This window comes from Haplochromis burtoni, unplaced genomic scaffold (genome assembly GCF_018398535.1).
Source record: "Haplochromis burtoni strain Fernald_Lab_line unplaced genomic scaffold, NCSU_Asbu1 Contig_425, whole genome shotgun sequence".
Classification (NCBI taxonomy): domain Eukaryota; kingdom Metazoa; phylum Chordata; class Actinopteri; order Cichliformes; family Cichlidae; genus Haplochromis; species Haplochromis burtoni.
This window is the reverse complement of record NW_024582786.1, coordinates 78813-100858: the sequence shown is the minus strand read 5'-3', so window position 1 is coordinate 100858 and position 22046 is coordinate 78813. Positions and strand designations below refer to the sequence as shown.

Sequence of the window (22046 nt, the reverse complement as noted above, 5' to 3'; positions counted from 1 at the left end):
ATAACAGAGTCCAGTCACTACAGCAGTGTCTCTCTTTATCCTCTCCAGTATTCACAAAGCTCCCAGTGTTTCCTCCCCTCGCCCTCCACTTCTTCTGCCAGCTCTTTCTTCAGATGTGTAAGGATGCAACTTTTCCCAAAATAAAGATAGATATTTTCCGAGAGAAAAGAATACCTTCTTCCTAGCACTACATCTCTGTGCTGCGTGTCCTTATTCTGTATGAATATGTTGTCATGGGGCTAAACTGTGTGGCTTATAAGCAGGCTAATATATTCACATTCTGACCTCTGTTTGACTGGAAATTGAGGTCAGTGTAAACACGCCGTACAGATTATTTAAAATGTAAAATCATCACAATAGGCTGCACACGCCTGAGCGAGCACTGAACAAGCCTGGGAGATACAGGATGTTACCAGAAGCATGAGCTTTAAATGAAAGCCTCTGCAGAGTGAATTCGACAGCGTCAGTATTAGAGACACTCGTGCTCTGCTTGTCACATCAAACCATTTAGCAGACAGGATATAAAAATGTACAGCATGCTTTACTCAGCAACAAGAACTTATCAAAGCTGACAAGGGGCAAGTGCAAGGTTGCACCTCATAGCGCAAACACAGACAACCATTAACATTTAAACCTATAACTATGTTGGATGACCAGTTAATCTGACATTTACATCTCTGGATGGACGCCAGGTTTGAACCCAGAACCTCCTTTCTGAGACGAGCTAGCACTTACCACCATGTATTTCCACTATATCATTTGAATGGACTGAAGAAGCTTCAGTTAGTCACATGATTTCTGATCTAAATGATTTCTCCTTTAAAATATTTTAATGCAGGACTCAACATAGGGTGCAAAAGGAAAGAACTGTGGATCAAGACAGAGGAGAAAGTATTTTGCACAAGTAAAACTATTTAAATTCACATAATCATGAATCAAAAAACAAAAACAATGTAAAACAGGAAAAAACTAAAAGTCACACTAATCAAGACAAGAAGAGATGCAGAAAGAACGACAATAAGAAGAACATACAGGGAAACTACCACTAATAATAATCTAAATATAGCAGGATAAGAGAGACACAAGAAGAATACTAAAATCTCCAAACTGATAGATAAAAATAAATAAATGATGAACTCAAGGGGTAAAAACAAAAACTGGACAAAATCTCAAATAACACAAAATCAGGACCATGTGCAGAAGCATAGCAGAAAACATAGACACAGCTTCAAACTGGGACTTCACTAACCTGTCAGTGAAATCTTGTTGGTTATATCTATTTTTAATTTACAGTCTTACATATTACTGAATCATCGGCCCATCTTATGTCAGGACCCTGTAGTCCTGTGATTTTTTGTTCCACAGTAAAGCTCTTTATTGTCTGTACTTCTGGAACACAGTATGGGTACACACTTTACAGAGTGGTAACAGGCAGTTGTGAGGTAACTGTACTGCTCTGTACTGCATTAAAAGAGGCTTACAACTACTTTTTGTCCCCCACACCCACTCTATATGTTTTTATTTAGCTGTGGCAAAATGTCTTTGGATCTCCTTTAACCTTCTTGGGGTGTAAAACAAAAAGAAAAGAGTTGTGTTGATGTAATGGTTGAGTTTATAGGATCAGTTGCTATTTGTTGCATTGCTGTAAATTCACAGTGAGTCTGAACATAAAGTCAAATGTTTCGTTGGCAGGTGAAGAGAAAAATGCCACACAGCAGACTTTGGCAGTGTTAGTTAGGTGTTGCCTGTGTTTCAGCCCCAGGGTGGTTTGTGGCGACGCCAACATTTACTCGACTGCTACCTGCTGCCGCCAGAACTGAATGATCTCCACGCAATCGAGTCTGACTCGCTGACTCACCCGCAAGGCGCTGCCAGGAAAGCTCCAGGTCTAAGTGTTTGGTTTAATAACTGGAGATAATAATCCTTAAATGTTTTTCACCTTTCCCAGCTCTTCTCTCTACGCGCACACATGCATGCACTCTAAACAACCGTCTGCACAGCTGTGAATTTCAACTACATGATGCATGTTTATCCAAAAAGGCATGAGAAAGTGGAAAAAGCCATCCTCGTCAAGTGTTCATTAAGAACATATGAGATCATTTGTATTTTGTTCCTCACACCTGAGAGCAGAAATAAATCTGAGAGAAAAGTGGCCTCAAAATGTAAAAGATGCACATAAAATTAACCATAAACTAAATTCACAGTGTGAGCAAGTCGGACTTACAAAGACATTTTTTCCTTCATTTTCTCTGCTTTAAAAGAAGAACTGTGATGATGATGATGATGATGATGATGATGATGATGATGATGATGATGGTGTAACTAACATTTAAACATTGTGTGACTTTACTGCATGTAGTTTTGATCATCTGTAATAAAACGATGACCAGAGAACATAAAAGTGACGCCAGATCTCTTAAACCAGACTCCAGCAATGATGAAGATTCCACATCTGTCCTCAGATCTGGTTGTAATTAGACGTGTAACAGTAACAAAAAGGAGAACGCTTATATCTGTTATGTTATATTGTTATTAAGGCTCAATAAGTGATTCTTGAAGGTTTTAGTTCTGTATTTTTGGACTTTTTAATATCACAGTTTTGCAGTAAAGCTGAACACAGTGGATTTTACTTAAAGTGGACATGTGTTTTAGGAGCTGCTAATATTAGACATGTCTAATCTGCAAACAATGAGGTCAGTGTACGTCCAAGGAATATCTGTTTCACACTCACACACAGATATTTTTTCTACTCTTGGCTCTGTATGATGTCAGAGACGGGATATCCCTTATATGGTCATCTCCGTCACACTGCTGTGGCTGTGAGCACAGATGCCACCTGTTGTTCAAACCTTCTGTTTATGTAGGGCAGCCAATCAGAAGGATGTTGCCTTAAAAGGGGAGGAGCTAAAACAGTTTCAGACAGTGGATAAACTGCTCTCAGGCTCAGGGAAATCAGGATGATTTTGAGCTGTGACTCATACAAAGCTAGTCTAGTAAAGTCCGTAAATATCTATAAATGGATTTATTTATTTTCTTGTTTTACCTTTATTTATCAGTTGGTTCCAGCTGTTTTCATGATTGTGTCAAATTGTATTTCACATGACATTATTCACAGGTTTATCCTTTAACCACACGCTGCCTTCATTTCACCTCCTTTTGATCTATTATCCTTATTTCAAAAGCCATGCATGTGTAGATGTGTGCATGTGAGAGCCAGTCTTACACGCACTCTCACTTACCTGGTGTACAAATTGAATTCCCCTTTTGCTCTTTGTCATCTTCCTTTCCTCCACAAAGCCTGCACATCTAACTTTATTTTTACTTGGCAGGAAACACCGGGTTGGTTCAGATAAAGTCATTATATACATACAGACACTCACTGTCTTCACACTAACATCAAAATAAGTAAACACACACATGGTCCTCTGTTCTGTGAAACTAACATAAGTGAATTAAGTACATTAATAAAACATAAAAGGTCTTTAATGGGAGCTCTACTGCAGCGTCAGGCAACAGATTCCTTTCTCCAAACATTTGCTGACAAATTTAGGAAGGACAAGAAAGTGAAAGCTTCTCTAAAAACAACCATAAAAGTATCTGACGGGCTTCTCCTGTGAATGGAAGAGAGTCTAAAACATTAATGTGGGAGGCCTTGAAATGGTTCCAGGGCAGGAAATATCCCAAACTTTCTCCATGTCTATGTTGTAAGAGAATCAGCACTGAGATACAAATACAAGACACACACACACACACGCAGAGTGAGCCATCTCTCTTGACCTGATTGTGCTGATGATATGAACTCCTTCACCCGGCCCTGACCTACATGCTGTTTCCATGTCTGAAACGTAGACTTTCACTGCCTCTTATCGCCTCCCTGCTTCAACATCCCAACCAACATATTTCCTCACAGAACAAGAGCAAACCTCACTGGAAGAATGTAAACAAATAGCACGGGTGTGCATGTAACACTTTTGGTTCTCTTAAAAAATTTAAGGTATTTATGAAAGAAGGTGATTTGATGATGTCATTAAATTGAACATAAATGTAGAAATCACAATAAATGAATAACAGACTAATAATAATGATAAATCATTTAAATCCTCAGTGGAACAGAAGCACTGTGTGTTGCCTAATGCAAGTTAGCAATGCTGAAAGGGTTATTGATGATGTCAGACAGCTTATAATTGGTGCGCTGATTATAGAAGCAATAAATCTGGCTCCTCGAGGTTTCTGGAGCGCCCGCCTTTTTGGGTTTCAATTATAGTCTCAAAAAAACAAGGAGAGTGCAAAGTGAAGGCATTAAGAAAGTATAATTCACTTTGAGAAGAAACCTCCTGAGTGGTAATCAATATTCTGATGTCAAAATAAATATTGAAAAAAAAATCAAATATACCTTCTATATTGATTTGAACTAAAAATAATTTAAGGGAAACAGATAAGATTAAGAAAAGTGTGATAAGAGAAAAAATGCTGAACAAAGATGTAGGTTGCCAAATAATCTAAAAATTGCTTGTTATTGGCAGCCGTCCTGTTGTTGATAAGATGCTGTGATTGTTGCCTCATTGGAGAGCTGTTAAGCTGCCATATGATGTGCTATGATCACAGTTTCCTCTACTGCTGGATCAGCTGTAGGCCAGCAGAGTTATAGAGCTTGCTGTCAAAGCTGGAGGCCTTACTGTCCATCCACTGAAGTGCATTTATATAAAAGCCTCAAACTGAAAAAATAAGCACAACTATTAGACGCCATCAGAGGGGAAAGCCACACATGAGCCTGCTTTTACTTCATTTCCCTCAATTTTCAAACTCGAGGTCCCCTCTTCTCTGTATTTAAAAAAAGGCGTGCTGCCAGTGATCCATTACGTGAGCAGGGGAGCCCCGGCCTCTCTAGAGAACTGAGTAACCTACATTTCTCCTCCATCTTCTGTTACCACAAATACGAGAGGATGATACTGGCTCCTGACTTTGACATGTGATCCCTGCACGTAGGAATGTACACAATAAAAATGAGATAAAGCTCATCTCTGCTGCCTTCACAATGAAACTAAGCGTTTTCTTGTATTCAAGGTTCATGTTGCTCACAGCTCTTTATTGACATTTGCTAACCACCATTATTAAAACCGATAACTAAGAAAACAGTGATTATTACATCTGAGTGTTACACGATAACACTTTTAATAACAAGCTGCAGACGTCTTTATCCATCCCATAAATAAAAGACTAGAAATTTCTTCTCATTTCTTTGACATTTAAGGAGATGAGGCTTTTTTCACAGGATGCTTAATGACTGCTCGAAAGAAGCCCTGTGATTAGTGAAAATGTCAGTGTGCATGTGAGAGTGGATGCATGAGGAATAATTCACGACAAGAAGAAAAAAACCCTTTTGCAGAGATATTTAGTGATAAAAAGACAAATAATATGAGAGCGACGTGTTTCCTTTTAAAGAGTCTTTTCAGTAGCTAGAGGTTGGTCCAATGTCAGCTTTTCTACATTAGAGCTGTAGATGGTCTGCCTATGCAATTCTTATTACTTATTGATTCAAGTCTGTTAATATAAGGGACTGTAAAGCCTATATCAGTTATACTCAACTTACCACCAATGGCCTAGGGGTGACACGGGATGTTCTCAACAAAGATACAAACAGGAGGAGAAACTACACATGACTGAAAACCTAAAGTCAAGGAGCTCATCACAAGGGCAGCTAGATGTAGGCACAGTGGGTAAACTAAACTACAGAAGTGTGGAAACACTTGGTTTCTGGCAATAATTATGAACAGTGGGATGTCACACTGACAGGAAGTAAATACGCTGAGAACACTTTAAGTTATGAAATATTTTCAAAATAAAATGGGGAACAAAAAGTAACCAAAAACTCTGGAACTCTTAACCGTTTTGGTTGTTTATTCATTTCCTTTGATACATATATCCATCCATTTGAGTCTGAGTCACTGGGCAGAAGACTTCCTTCACCCCAGCCAAATGTTCCACTGGGGGACGCTGAGAGATATAATCTCTTCAGCATCCAGGAGGCGTCCTGATCAGATACCTGAACAACCTCTATTACTTGTATATTTCTTTATTAATTGGTGCAAAAGCATTTCCTGAGCAAAGCAACCTGAATGTCCCCATGCTGCTGACGTTGCTTATATTTTATGTTTTGTATAAAGCTTCATTTTGATTGAAAATGACACACTACATCCATTTTCTAAACTTCTTATCCAACCATGACATCAGGGGGCTGCGCTGCACCCTAATCCCAGCTGACACAGGGAAAGAGGCGGCAAACACCTAATCCGTGACAAAGGCAGGGCTAAATACAGACAATCATTCATGCTCACATCCACACACCTTGCAGTCAGCTTTGAAATGTCCAACCAATCTCACGTCAGGATCCAGCTGACCAGGAACGTTCAAACTAAGAACCTTTGATGTGCAGCAACTGTGCTTTGCTCCTGTCAGTTTTAATGTTCCATCAGAGTGCATTTTACAGCAGTTTTCCCCTTGTAGCACTAACGCTACAAACCAGACATATATTTAAAGAGGACTTAAAACTGTGGTTATCCAAACTCAGCTTTCATTGATTCACAAAAAAGGCAAAAGAAAGAACTCGGACAGAAGCAGGAAAAGGCAGAAGAGAGACAGTAACACTGTCGTCTCTTATGCAGCAGGTTTTTCATAGAAATTCAGAAGATTTTTCTCAGAGCATGACGTCCCAGCACATTTCAGACCCAGCAACACCCTCAGACAAAAATAAACAAAGCAGGTAGTGTGTGTGCAATGCAGTGAGGAGTGCTGGGACCTTTACACAGGAAGAACCAAACAACCACTCCACAGACACATGGCACAATTACATGGGTCACATCTTGACCCATGTAACCGTAATAGCTCACAGGATGTTGGGAGGCAATGCCTCACAAACGACCCTGTGATGGCAATGACCCATGAAGCTTCTGAAGACCTCTCTGTATAGTTTCCCTCCTTCATGAAAGCAGGTAAAGTTGTGCCTGAAAGCCCCACTCTGCTTTTATAGAGTTCAATCAGCAAAATTCTGCCTCTTCACCATCTCCTGGAAGCTTCCCTTGAGTGTTGCTCAAAGGCAGAAAGATAAAGTATTATATTTATCAACTCACCTGCGACCCGAACCACCGCCCTCTCTGCTGGGTCCAACACTGAATCTTGGCTCTTCCTCTTCTTCCTCTCATGCTTGGACAGGTTCCATGGCAAAGTGTCTCCCGGTGGGCCCACAAGTCCTGATGTACACGGGGATAACGACCCCCCTGAACGCTCGCTACGGAATGACGGCTCGCTGACGCAGGAGCGCTCACTCAGAGTATCATCATCCGAAGACTCCATCTCTGCTTAGGGCTGCAAGGAGGAGAAGGAAGGAGAGGAAGGATGGTAGGAGGAAAAAGGGATGTGGGAAGGGTGGGAAGAGAAAAGAGGTCAGAAACGAAGGACAGCGTGGAAACACTCGATAATTTATTGCTTGCTTAAAGTGTGATCACGCAGGGGTCATGAATGATGCAAACTTGTAACATAACAACAGTAGTAATGTAGCAAGACGGTTGAGAGAAATGAGGAAGGAGAATGAACTGGGTTAAACTAATCATTGTGTCCAGATGATAGCTTCAGTGTTCAGGAAGCTGCAGATGTGCAGCGACAGCTGGATGGAAGCGAAACAGCGGCTCAGAGAAGAAGACGACACACATCGCACTGGAAATGTCTGAGGCTTGCTCGAATAAACAAAACATGAAAGATGTAACTTTGAGACACAGATGAAATTTCATCCTTAGCTTCAGTTGATCAGAACGCATAAAGCGGACCGCTTGCTTTACCCTCTTAAATCGCTATTTATGTGCTCGGACCGACACATAAATAATGCACAGACTGCTTCTGCAACACGGAGGCGCGGTGGTTTGAACTGTGCCTCACAGCAAGAAGGCTCTGTGTTCAAACCTTGTGATTAGCTGATGCTTTTCTATGTGTTTACATGTTCTCCCTGTGCCTGCATGGGTTTCAGCACTCTGGCTTCCTCTCAGAGGCCAAAGATGGCATCATGTGACATTAACTGTCTAAACTGGCCATAGATGTAGTTATCCAATCACAGTCCTAACACTGTTGACCTGTACATCACCTCTCGGATGGATGCTTCTAAAATAGATGTGGTCCATGTTCCTACATTACTGAAAAAGCTTCTTATTTTGTACATTTTGTGGATTTCTTTACCCCACATGGCATTTTTGCAACATCTATTATTTTAAAAAAATCTTTCAAGCTTTTTAAAAACACAATTTTCTTCGAAGTTGTGGGTGCACTGACAAATTGCTCAAATGGGAACTCATTCCAAACTGTTATTTATTTATATTTTTCCTCTTAGTGTGCTCTTTAGACATCTAGATAGATGTCTGCGTTTTCCTAATTACAGTGGAACTCAATGACACTCGCTTCGTGGTGCTCAAACTTTTGATAAACTCCACAGTAATATTTCTTTCCAAAAATCACAACCAGATTGCACAAACAAGTCTGCAAGCTTGTCGTGAGCAGACTCACACTGTTTCCCTTTGGCTGAATCAGACTGCCAGCTACATCACAGCGCTGAAGCATCTATCCGTGATGAGGGGGGTCATGCTCCTGACAGCGTAAACACTGACGCTGTCCTCCCTCAGCTGAGCTGTAAGGTTACAGCTACATTTACAGCCCCTGGACAAACACAAAGATCATGCAAACTTTTAAGGCATAAAAAGAGATAGAAGCTGGTGTAACTGCTCCAGTTTGGACACACACCAGTTTTTATAGATATATGGAAGATTCCAGGTGTGATGGAAGAAAGTAATCTCTGAGCTGAGGTGGGGGGATGGGAAACAGTTCAGCAGGCTGAGCAGAGGCAGTGATGAAAAAGGAGCAGCGAGATGAGATTTTAAAGTCTGAGTAGCGTTTCTATTTTTAAAGAAGAGTCAATATGCAGGAAGACAGAAGAGAGCTTTTCCCTTTGTCTTCGTCTCGCTTTCACTCCTTATACCTTCTCACGTTTCTACACTTCTATCTGTTGCTCATCTCCACTCTTTAACCTACCTCTCTAAAGCGAATTAGGGGCTGCAGGCGTCACACACACAAGAAGGAAGTGTGTGTGTGTGTGTTTGTAGGACTCTGGAGACCCGATGAACTGATCCGTCCATCTCAGGATCAATACATCAATAACTCTAAACTCAGCACCTCTATTCTGAGAGAATGAATTGCCTTATATCAGCTCTTATATTTCAGCTCCACAGGGAGTCCCAGCAGTTCTGTGCTGAGGTTTAAAAACGGGGGACAATAATATCAAATGCAGCTGAATGCATGAGAGAGCAGCAGGATGCTAGCTTGTTACTGTGAAAAAGTACATAAAAGTACAGGTGTTACTAACAGCACTAACAGCTGCTTTGTTCTAATCAAATGAGTCTGTGGCCTGTTTGTAAAAGCAGAACCCTGAAACTGAAAGCAGCTAAATGGAATTCAGCCTTGATTAACGTCATCATTTATGACATTTCCTCCCCATTTAAATCAGTGCAGTGGGTAAAATATGCAGACTTTGACCTCAGCAGTAACTATAAAGTGGACTCAGCACAAAGTATAAATTATGGCAGAGCTGTTGTATTTGAATGCACAAATAAATTGTGTTTTTCTTGTTTATGTCAGTGTTTATCAGGGGATATTTTGATGATTTTAAACAAGAGTAGAATAAGTTATAATCTTTAAATAATTAGAGATGACATATTACTTTTATTTCCTTGTTTTCAAAAGCCCGCCAACTTCACTAGACGGGGATACTGTTTGTTTTACAGTTCATCCACCGACAGTTAGAGCTAAAAGCGAACACTGCGACCTCTGAGAAATTCTCCTCAGCAAACAATCGGCTTAACCCTCAAAGTGTTGCAGATTGTCGCTGAATAACTTCTGCTGGCTGCCAAAGACTTCGTCACACTAGATCTGTGTTTACCCCCTCCATGCTGTAGCAGACTACACTGTGGAATGACCTGAGAGGTGGTCACAGAGTGGGAATGATTCACTGCACGACGTGTGAGTCCAACACAACGGCTGAGATTTCCATCTGCTCCGCTGCTGCCAAAAATCCTCCTCCTCCACCTCCGCTGACTGGCCTCTGGCTAAACCGCTGGCAAAACCCCACTTCCTGAATCCCTCCGTCTCCCCAGCAACGCCGCGAGGAAGAGGTTAAATGCCTTCCCAGAATTCTCAGCGACCTCACTGGTGTATAGCTGTGTGTGTAAGTCTGGTTCCCTGCCGCTTTCTGACAGTGAGTCAGTGCCACTGCAACAAGCGGTTTTATAAATAGAGCCAGAACTGAGGCTTCAAAGCCGCACCGTGTCATTACAGCTCCGTGAAGACAGAATGAGAACTTTGAAGAAAAAGAAACTACCAGGAGGAGAAACGCGAGCAAGAGCGAGCTCACTCCTTCTGTGATGAGACCCTCACCAAGGCGTTTTTACTCACAGGCACAGCTTTCCTCAATAAGCCCATCAAACAAAAGCACACACACAGTTTGGTGAATTCCAGCCATTACACTTTAAAATATACACTGAAAAGGGGCCATCACAGGTTAATTTGAGCCCTAGTTTCTCAAAAGTGCTTAACTTAATCATTGCTTTCTGACACACCAACTGTTTAATCTTTGCTTCATGTCTACAGAAGAATTACCACCTTTCGCGTGTACACCTTAACCAACCAGTGAAGTTACAGGTTGCCTCTCTTCCTGTTCACACTCACATATCTATTTATATGGAAGATTTTGAAGGAATTTAATAGGTGGCCAGAAAAGATTTGAGTCACCAATTTAATATCTGGCCAAACATGCTCACACTTGGCTCTTCTTAATAAAAGTCAGAGTTTTATGTCGTATTATTTCGTCATGGTAAAGATAACTATTGAACTTTCAGAAATAAATATCACTTCAGATTTTTTCCAGTGAGACATTTGTGTACAGTCTGTTAGAATTATTGGAGAAATGTGTGATTTATGGTTAAATATTGAGGTTTTTTTGTAAAGTGACAGTGACCTTTAACCTCCGCTCACCAAATTCTAATCAGTACCTTCAGTCCAAGGTACTCAGGTGATGTGCTGCCATGATTGTTGCTGTCATTAATCACTGGTCTATGAGTCGTCACCCCATGAGAAGCACAGGTCAGTGATGAGTCCCTGCCACTGCACTCAGCTCTGGGTAATCTGCTCCAAATCCCTGCAGGAACATCCATTCCTCTGCATTTCTGCCTCTGTGCCCTTGGGCCTTTCCTCCTTCTTATTAAACTTATTATATCCTATTAATTATGACTTAAAAAAGCAAATGACCAGCAACATGCAATCCAAACACAGAGAGGCCAGCGGGTTCAAACCCAGAACCTTCTTGGTGTGAGGCGCTAACCAACACATGACTGTGGTTCATAAAAACTAACCCTGTTCCTCTTGATTTGATTTTAGACTTTCAGTTAAACATTTTTAGACAATCGATATAAAAATGTGCCCCAGATTGAAACTATTTGTTAGATGATTTTTGTTATTAATTTCACAAATCTACTAACTGATAGATCTAAGAGGTATCACGCGACTCTGAAATGACCCACAAATGTTCTTCGAGCCTGAATAAATGTTTTTAAATTATTTGCCTGGTTTAACAAAAGTCAAAAACATCCCATTTACAAAAGGGAGAAAAGCACTGAAAGGTTAAACAACACTGCTGTTGCTTAGGTTTTCTATCAAACAATAATATTGTAATTAGAGATGGACCGATCCGATATTACGTATCGGTATCGGTCCGATACTGACCTAAATTACTGGATCGGATATCGGAGAAAAATAAAAAATGTAATCCGATCCATTAAATATCACGAAAGCACCTCACAAAACTTGCAACACGCCGTAACTCACCTCAGAACGTTAGCACGTCGGAGCAGTATGCATCACGTGATAGAGCGGCTGTGGCATGCGGGACCTGTCGGTGGTCTGGATAGCATTTGGAGCTTCGCTAGCAACCCGGCATTTATCTCCGACAAAGTTATCCCCGAGAGAAGTAAAGCAAGTGTGTAAGTCCATCTCTGAATGTTTGTAAAGCATTCCTGCGTTAAGCTTAACGAGCGACTGCCTCTCGCTCTCCGGCTGCTACTTCAATCGTGAAACTGCTAAGATCAGCTGATCGGCTTTTCTGTCGCGAGTCTCTCTTGTTTGTTTTTGGTCCCACTTTGCACCAGAAAGAGGAAACCAGGGCTAACAACAGCAGCACGTTTAAGCTTGATAAGCTGTTGTTAGAATTTATTTAATATTACTTTCTACACCAGGATCTTTTTCTACGTAGCTGACGGCTGGTAACTGTGCAGGGGCGGATCTAGCAAAGTTTAGCCAGGGGGGCCGATAGGGCATAACAGGGAAAAGGGGGCACAAAGACATACTTTTCTTTCTTATTCTCATTTAAAATGTCGAGCTTTTAATAAATAATTATCTGACACCCAAAGTTTTAATTTGATGTAAAATGAATAGAAGTCAATTACTGTATATAGTGACTATTAAGTCTATATATACCCTAGTAAGCTATAGTACTTTTTCCTTTGGGAAGGTACCATCTGTGCAGTCTGCAATTTTGTTGAAGAAAGATGTTGAATCTATTTAATATTTCTTGAAAAATAATTGATTTCTGTGCATTTTTTTCACACTGCATCAAATTAAGGTTGATTACGTCGATTAAGCATCATGAGGTGGAGCGTGAGGGGTGGTTCCCTATTTTTTATTTATTTATTTTTGTTGTTGCTGGGAGTTGGAACCCTATTAGTTAGGTTGCTTAATATTTACGCTAAGTACTCTTTAAAATACCAGAATAGGGAGGATGGTGTAGGTTAAGTTTATTAGATTGATCAGTATTGCTGAACTATGAAATATTTTTTTTGTGCATACAGGTATAACAGAATAGCTTTAGTGTAGTTGTTGTTTTAAACTTGAGTATGAACTTGGACTGACAAAATGCAGCAAGATATTTTAAAAAACAGTTTTGTTGATTAAAAAACACTATATCGGATTCATATCGGTATCGGCAGATATCCAAATTTATGATATCGGTATCGGTATCGGACATAAAAAAGTGGTATCGTGCCATCTCTAATTGTAATACAGGCGTATTTGTATATACAGGACATATATACACGCAGAGCTTTTGGCCTCTTCCTGTGACAGACTGTAGCAGTTCAATCAACCCAAACAAAGGTACTGGATGGTTGACTGGCCTGATTTATAACTCGCAGCCAGGATTTACATGGACACGGTCTGTTCCCACAGCTTAGTCTCAGCAGCGTGTGTGTGTGTCTGAATGTGTGTGTGTGTGTGTGCTGCAGGAAACAAAAGTAACATAAAACAGAGAGAGACTGTGACAGAGATGTAGAGTTAGAAAGAGCGACGAGGGAAGACAGGAAAAGAGATTTGAGAAGCGAGAGAAATCCAGACATTTGCAGACTAACGGTCGTAACTGCCGGTGAAACTCTAGTCTCTTCAGGGCAGCATTCCAGCATGGTAACAGCCACTGATGAGAGTTTCATTGACATTCATGCTCATTGGACAAAAACAATCCCTGACACACACCGTAACATGAAGCCACCAAACAAGAAAACACAACTGATTAACATGTGACTCATTGTGTACATCCTGCAAAATCTGGGAACCTGCATGCTCCCAACTAACCCAGTAAAACCTGAAACAACCCCCCAAAATACACTGAGATATGAAGTCTGACAAAGAAACTACAAACTGTAGTTGATTGAAACTAAGTTATTACCTTAACCTTACCTTTTTTTTGTGTTCTATATATTCTAAATATTATAATGACATCGAAATATACACAAACAAATTCAACAAATTCAAAAAAGAGCATTCAAACTGCTTTGATTGCACTTATGGAAAAGTACGAAAAACATTTATCATTGTTTTCACTAGTAAACGTGTAAAACTTAGAATCAAGTGCAAATGAAAACTTTCACAGACTACGCTGAGTATTGTGAAGACTAATGTACACTCTCTGGTGTGCTGCTAATCAAATGCACTTAAACAGCTGATTATCAGTAAGTATGGCCACCTCTATAAAAGCAGATGTTTTGACAGTGTGCTGGTCTGGAGCACTTAAGTGATTCACAACGTCACAATCTTCCCAGGAGTGGATGTCCCAAGAAATTCCCCCTGAGGTCAGACCGTGCAATGCTCAGAGAAACTGTAAAAAACTAAGAGCTACATCTCAGACTCTACAGGCTTCAGTTAGCATGTTAAAGTTAATGACAGTCCAATTAGTGAAAAAATTAACAAATAAAATATGTTAATTTTTTAGAATCAAGAATCAAAGTACAGCAATGACGCAGTGAAAGTACAGACCTTAGCCAGAAATGCTGTGGTGGGACCTTATGAGAGCTATGCATAAAAGAGTGTGAAGAAAACGAACAAAGTTTAGCAAGTTTAGCTCAACAATATGAAATACTGACAGAGGCACACAGGATACTGCTACTAAAGCTGCTTCTACAAGCTGCTGAATTATGAGATAAGCTTAGTTTTCCCTGTAGCTGTACATGTCTTATACTGTGGTTTAATATAGTCACATTTATACAAACTACATTTTTCTATTTCCTTTTTATAAGGGTGCACTGATTAGCTTTATTCAGTAATGCATGTAGCTTTAGCAAATGCTAGCTTATCCACTGTTTCTATTTCTGATGATTAAAATTAAATACATTGAATTTATTATTTGGTTGACTGACCTGATTTATGTGGTGCTGCAAAATCCAGTCAAAGGGGGGGAAAAAAATCCCAGATAAACATACGCAACTTAAAAGCTAAAAGCTAACTAGTCTAGCTTATTGAAAAAGGACCTGCCATATTTTATGCTTTTAGTTTTAAGGTTTTCCAGTTTAAGTTGGCTTGAATCCCTTTAGATCATACTTACATTTATTAGATTACAGATAAACAATATAAGTTTGGAAATATATGTATATAAAAAAACTAGAGTCAGCAATCAGTGATTAGCTTAGCATAAGGAAAAAAGGCTAACGTTACTAACTGTAAAACTTCAATTTAATTCATTTTTCTTTTGCTTTTAAAAAATATATTGCATAAAAAGATGATACTTGCTCCCATGTCTGTATTTAACATATAAAGGTTGACAAGATTATTGTTTGTTTTTGTTTCTTTGTGTATAAATTAGATAAATTACATATTAAGTAAGAAAGATCAGCATGTCACTGAGCTGAAGGGTACAACCCTGTGTCCAAAAAGCTGAGATTCTGTGTAAAATGCAAATAAAACCTGATGTAATGATCTAAAAATCAGTAAAGCTCCTGGAAACAAAACAAAGATAATATATCATATGCTGGAAATAAGATTTATTGTTTAAAAAAAAAACCTGCTTAAAGTTTATGTTTGTTTAAAAAAAAAAAGGTTAGCAAAGGGGCATGTTTACATCTGTGTTGCATCACCGTCTCACTGTGAGAATCTGGGAAATAAGGAGAGCCATATCTATAGTTTCCAAAGCAAAACCTTTTCCCATTTTGTCTTATATAGGATGTAGCATTTCAACACTTCCACGCTTGTGCTGCGTGTCTTCTAAAGGACATATTTGAATAAGATAAGTCAGAAAAAATGGAGAAAGGTAGGACAATGTAAGTGATGCAACTTCTTTCCCTCCCATGCATAAATGTAATAAGCATATCTGAAGCGTGTTCCTTACGTCAGTTATTAAAAGTGTAAATAGTCAGTGTAATATAAGAATGAATGAGAAATGCCTCCCTTTAAACTGCAGCTGCCAGCTATGATGAGTAACACACCAACGACTGACTGACTGGATAAATGAATGGCTAGACTGAGCTCCCCCACGCGTGCACACACAGACATACATTAATACACATGCAGACACTCACACGAAAGTATGCATGCATAAATACACAAATGGGACTGGACTGCCAACAAAGCTGCTTGGCATGAGTGTACTGGAGTCCATCAACATGAGAGTGAAAAAAAGGACAGCTAAACAAAAGAAAGAAAAGTATGTGCATAGATCTCTTATTTGAATGACCTGATCGTTTGTCATCGTATGCCTGTCTTGTATACGCTCGTCAATATTTACTGCTCCAGGATGTGGCGATAAGCAATGTTAGTGTGTCTGGCTTTGTTCCACCTTTATTCACTCATGGTAAAAATGCTCTCTGCAGACCAGAAAGCTGCAGGGAGAAGAAAATCAACACAGAGAGTCTTGGCCAGACAGACAGGCAGACAGACAGAAGGGTGGAGGTGCCAGTCGTGAATTTCACAAAGAGCAGAGGGACGATTTCAGCACCATGAAAACAATGCTGAATGACTAAATGGATATGTCACTTTGTTCCCAAACAAGTCCCAGGATAAAAATATCACACTGGCAACAAGCTAGTGAACAGGATGGAAAATATAGTTGATAAAATGCTGGATGTTTACCCTCGGAAGCTGACGGACTAAAGTAAAGCTAAAATGTGAATGAAGTTCATTCATCAGGTGGACACCACACTCCAAAATGAATGATAACATGCCCACTGGTTCTCAAATGGGGGTAATCCTAGCCTGATAACAGCCAGAACCACTTGAAGAGGAAGGATTTAAAGCTCTGAAATGAGGCAAGGATCATACTATATGCTTGGAAAGTCTTCATTTTTCCTCACCATCAGGCTTTTTAAAATAAAGAAGATAGGTTATAATCAGCCAAAAAGTGACTTGTGTCCACACCAAAGCCATAACCTGTAATGAAGCAAATGAGGCACGGTGGAAACTACATGTTTGGTATAGTTTTTTAGTTTATCAAAATGAGCAGTTTAGATATATTTATATATTCCAGCATGGATTAATTAGTCTTTTGTTTTTATTTTGTTTCATTATAAATTGAGCATCTCTTGGCTTTCAACTGCTGGACGTACAAAAACAGGAAACCTGGAGGTGTCACCTTGAGCTCTAGGCGCCTATAATGTCCACTTTTCACTTGTTTATGACACTAAGCAACAACAGCTTCCACTGCTGTTAGTCTAAATTGGATGATCTGATTGAAATAAACCAGACATTCCACAATTCATTGCAAATTAAATAACAACCACGTCTCGCACTATAACAGTCCTGTCTTCTATCCCCATCCTCACAGACATGTTGGTGCTTTCCTGCACTGTAACGTGCAGTAGTAAGGAGGTGTGTCGTGGCAGTGCAGAGGAAAAAAATGGAAGAAACCAATTTAAAACGACCATTTAAATGGAAATGAAGGTTTGAGAGTGTTAGGAGTGTAGTAGTCTGAAAGCTGAATGTCCAGCATAAGGCTAGAGGGAGATGTATATTTGACCATCTGGTGCTGAACGGCAGGAGGGGACTCCTGCTTGAATCCTGTTTTTCCCTCCCTCTGGCTGCACCTTGCACATTATATCCAGTATTTTCCAGACAGATAGACAGCCTGCAGTTATGGAGCCCACTGGGATTCATGCAGCAGGTAGAGATGGAGGTGCTGCTGGTGATGATGGGGTGTCTCTGGATATAATTGGCTGCAGGGATGCACGGATCAATAATGGCAGCCTCTCACGGGGCGTGTTGGTGCACATATAACAGAGATATAGCTGCAGCTGGTGTTTTGTGTCACCAGCGTTGCACGCTTGCCTTGCTCTCTCTCTGTCTGTCTTTCCCTTTGATTGTGAGGAGGGAATGTGTTTGCATGAATGGACATCAGACATGGAGCCCAAACGCTGTGTGCGCGCACTGAAAGGCTGGAAAGCAGGGAGCTCTTTGTCCAACACACGGCCACTGCTTGGATGGATAACACCAACTAATTACATTTATCCATTTGTGGTTGGCACTGTTGACTAAATGCTGCTTCCATACTGCTGCTGCTGAGTGTCTCATTAGGAGAAACAGCCACGGCAGCCTTCTCACGACCCAGAAACCCCCTCTATATCTCTCTCAGTGTGAATGTCCGCTGGTTATTTCCAGCCCAGCCCTTCAGCACACAAATCATGAGCAGTGTGCTTAGAAACAGGGCGGATGTATGAGATTACTAAAACTTGCAGTGCATCTCCTGGAAATCACGCCAATAAACGCAGAGCTAATGAGCAACACGTTGAGTCTGGGAGAAAAAACAACAACAACTCCATCCATATATTATAACCTGTGCACAAGTTATGATTGGTCTGCAGTTCTTATTGAACATGTCTGTAAATTTCTTTTAAAGTGAGTAACAGCGATCCGTTTTGAGCTGATAAGCATCAGTGTTTTGTCCCTGTAAACACTCCATAACAGCAGCGGGCCTGACAGCTCGTGAAAACACATGATCACGATGGTTTGAACGCGCACGAGAGAGTGTGAAGCACAGACACGAGCTGCCTGCCTGCATGAGCTCCGGAGCCGCTTACCTTCCCCGGGGCAGCAGCGGTCCTGGAATCCGAGCACAGCGCGAGGGAGGCCGGGGATGCTGCCGCCGCTGCTCCCTCTCCTCCTGGGGGTAGATGGGTGGATGGAAGCTTGGATGTTTTCTGGCTTTGTATTCAAGGTTTTTTGCTCCAAAACCGAACCGACACGCAGCCGGTGGGATGAGGCTGGAGAGAACAGCGGGCAACGTGATCCTGAATGGTAATGGCTGTCCTATTCCTCCTCCTTTCCCCCCTCTCTCAGTCTCTGCTTCTCTCTCTCTCTCTGCTCCTCTCGCCTTCAGCAAACCCCCACCAGCCCTCCTCTCCCGGTCCGCTTTCACACACACACAACCTCTCTTTTCTGTTAAATAGGCAGTTTTCACGGCTACGATACTTAACCCATGACTACTGAGTGTGTAAGTGTCGCGGAAATTGAGATTTCGGGTGTATTCCTGCGTCATCTGTGGCTCAGCAGCACCGCCAAACCTGGACCGAGGCGCGCGCGCGCGCACACACACACACACACACACACACACACACACTTTCTCTTAAATCTCTTAGAGAATAGGGAAACCACAGGCGTTCACGGTGGTGCATTTGCTCCATTCACATATTTCGGGATTATGTAAAAGAAGCAGCGCTTGATCTGGTCCGCGCTTTTACGCCACATGCGATCGTATTAATCTGGGATTTTATAATCCCTCCATACTACCATCGCCACCCCTCCTCTCCCTTCTCCAAACAGCTGGAGGAAGGCAGGGAGTATCTTAAAAAGCAATTGATTACAGCTGGAGGAAGGGAGCGCAGTGGAAAGCATTGGGAGAGTTTGGGGTGCCGCTCCCAGTCTTCTGGGAGGAGATCCTTCACAGTCTGAGCTGACGCTGGAGTCCCGCATTACTCATTTGGAGAAAACTGGACTCCTGGAACAGACCGGACTTCACCGCTCTGTATCTAAACATATATAATTTAATTAAATAAAAGGAAAAAAAAAGGATTATATGAAGGTATCTCTAATATGAAACCACAGAAGATCAACACAGATTCATGCAGTTATCACTTTGGCCCCATGTGGCATTTTCATGTCTTTTAGCTCACTGATTTGGGGTTGCCAATCACTATCATGCTCCAGTTTGCCTCCAGAAAAACACAAAAAGGCTGCAGGAAAAGGCCTCTAAAACAAATGAGTCTTCACCTGATTTAAATGTCTCCATCCTCCCTTTCAAGATCATCTTCTCATGCAGCTCTCGACCATGTTAAACACTGCTTCTCTTTTTAAATTGCTCTGTGGAACTTTTTGCCGCTCTGGTCTGGGTTCTGTTTCAATCTTTTCTTTTCACTAAACTGACCGTCAGGTTGCATGTGATGATAAAAGCTAAAGTCTGAAGTGGGGTGATATATGCGGGTTTCATTAAGGAGCGTACTGACCAAACTGTAGTGGTAATGTTCAGTGCAGTGAGTAAAAATCATGTTTTTTAAGGTATCAGTGTATTTGGCGCTCAGCCTGATAAGACGTTGGTTTAAATCGGTACCACTGTAATACCTGGATGTATGGCAGGTTGGTTTGTCCAGCCACTGCTGCAGGATAATCCCAGTTTTCACCCTCCCTCCGTCACAGCTGATCAACCCGGTCACAGAAGGAGAAGCACAGCTGGATTATCTGCACTGCTGCCAGTTTCACCAAACAGCACATGAACCACCAGCTACACAAAGTGTAAAGTTCACTGATCTCAAGATTCTTTCACTTGCAGTTAATTATTGACCAATGCTGAACTGATCATCGTTACATTGTGTAAAACGTTGTTCACAGCTGGAATGTTGTGATAATGGGAAGCATAAATCATTTCTGGAAATTTTTTGCAGCGCAGGCGGGATTATCTTTAATTTCCAGTTTAATAAGGCCAATCTGGATTTGAACTGGAAAACAGTGGGACCAGCTGCTTTCAGAGTGTGTGACTCAGTCCTCATGGAAAAACATTCACCCACACGTGAGGACAAACAGTCAAAACCTCAGAGGAGGTTGGTGAGACTTTAACACTCTGGGGACATAGCTGAAACAAAAAGATAGAGGGATACAGAAGGTATCAAGCAATCATTGTGACGAGTCACATTTCTTTCTGTTACAGAAAAAAAAATCTACCATGTTTGACCTTCAAACGACCTTAAAAACAAGACCTGATGTCAGGAATATAGGCAGATCACTGGTAAACTAAACTCACTCAGCTTTGGTATAGAAATCTTAGAATCAGTGTGCGAAAAAACATACAAATATAGCATAAACTCATCTCCATGTCACGAACCATGAAACCCCCCACCATTAATTTTGCAGAGGATCTGACCTCTGTGTCCTCACTGGTGGCTACAGGGATGCATATAATTAAATCTCACGGTGGAGTCTGCATGTATAAAAGAACCAGAGGACGAATAAACAAAGAATTACCATAAATGCAGCCATGAAACTCGAGTGGGTTGAAGAAGAAGTGCCTGGGTGTAAAATCTGAGGAACCTGAGTGTTTTATCTGTGCTCCTGCTCCATCTTGTGGTGGCTCATGAAGCCTCCTAACCCCATCAGCCTGATTTAAAGGCTGCTTATTGACTCAAGGATGTCAGGGAGCATCCATTCAGATCTATCTCTCATCAGGGTGGTTGAGCTGTCCCTCGGGAGCACTCACTCACTGATCCACAGTACACTTTACTAAAATTAGGTCAGTGGGTTAAGAAAATAGACTTCACTTTAACTTGCACTTATATTAAGACACCGCAGAGCAGACTGCTGACTACAACAACTGGAAGGGCAGTAAATCATTTCATAGAAGTCAATAAAGCAGCTGTGGTGAGGATATTAAATTCAACAACTGTTGGTTTACTCACTGCATCACTCACAGGCCTGACTTTTAATGCAAACATTAAATTCTGATTTAACCAATATTCAGCTCAACATTAGGGTTTAAGGGCTAAACACACAGAGCACTTTGGAAAATTACAATAACAAAAGATGAAGGGTAGACCAGCTGTTACACGTGCACATTTCAAACCATTAAGTCTGACAGCTTCCTGGAGGTTTTTGAGGATGCTCAACTGGGAGCAGACCCAGAAGTCATCGAAGAGATCATATACCTCCTCTACGTAGCCAAACTGCAAACACAGAACTGCATGTGCTATGTAACTTTTACAATAATAAAAACTGTGCTGCATTCAAATGTTTTAGGAGCATTTAGTGTTGTTTCATTAATCTTAACCAGCTCGCAATGTGTTTTTAATAGACACTTTGCTTGTGTGAGTTTTGCAAAGGAGCTATTCCATATAGTAATAATAGATGCTCTGTCTATTAGTGTAAAATAGAAATACTTAGCACCTCAAATTCTAGTCTTTTTTGTTTGCTGTTGTTTTGTGTTTGTATTTGAATATCTTGCTAAAATCAAGCGAATGCATAACAATGTCAGTTTACTGGACTGTTTTTTTCTTATTACAAAGTACTGAGTTTGTACATTTTTGTGAGCCTGTAAATAGAACCAATAAATTTAAAACTGCAAATGAATTAAGATGAGAAATAAGATGAATCCATCTCCTCAAACACCCTTATATATAGTGTAAATTTCAGAAGACTATAAGGAAGATAACAGGAAACGAGAAGATGAC

General features: G+C 40.8%; 1 protein-coding gene across 3 annotated transcripts in view; it reads right to left on the bottom strand.

The window, feature by feature from the left end:
- LOC121812064 (microtubule-actin cross-linking factor 1-like) overlaps positions 1–18894 on the bottom strand; it is a 112210-nt gene extending 93316 nt beyond the window's left edge. Inside the window, exons 1-2 of one of the 3 annotated variants that reach the window (XM_042213190.1) lie at positions 18414–18894; positions 7128–7362 (exon numbers count right to left, since the gene is read on the bottom strand). In XM_042213190.1, coding sequence (XP_042069124.1) covers positions 7128–7350 — 223 coding nt within the window. In that variant the 5' untranslated portion in view covers positions 7351–7362; positions 18414–18894. Of the gene's footprint in view, positions 1–7127; positions 7363–8547; positions 11735–18413 lie in introns of those variants that run through there. The other 2 variants (XM_042213193.1, XM_042213191.1) reach the window with 2 other exon arrangements.
- Positions 18895–22046: the final 3152 nt, after the last annotated feature.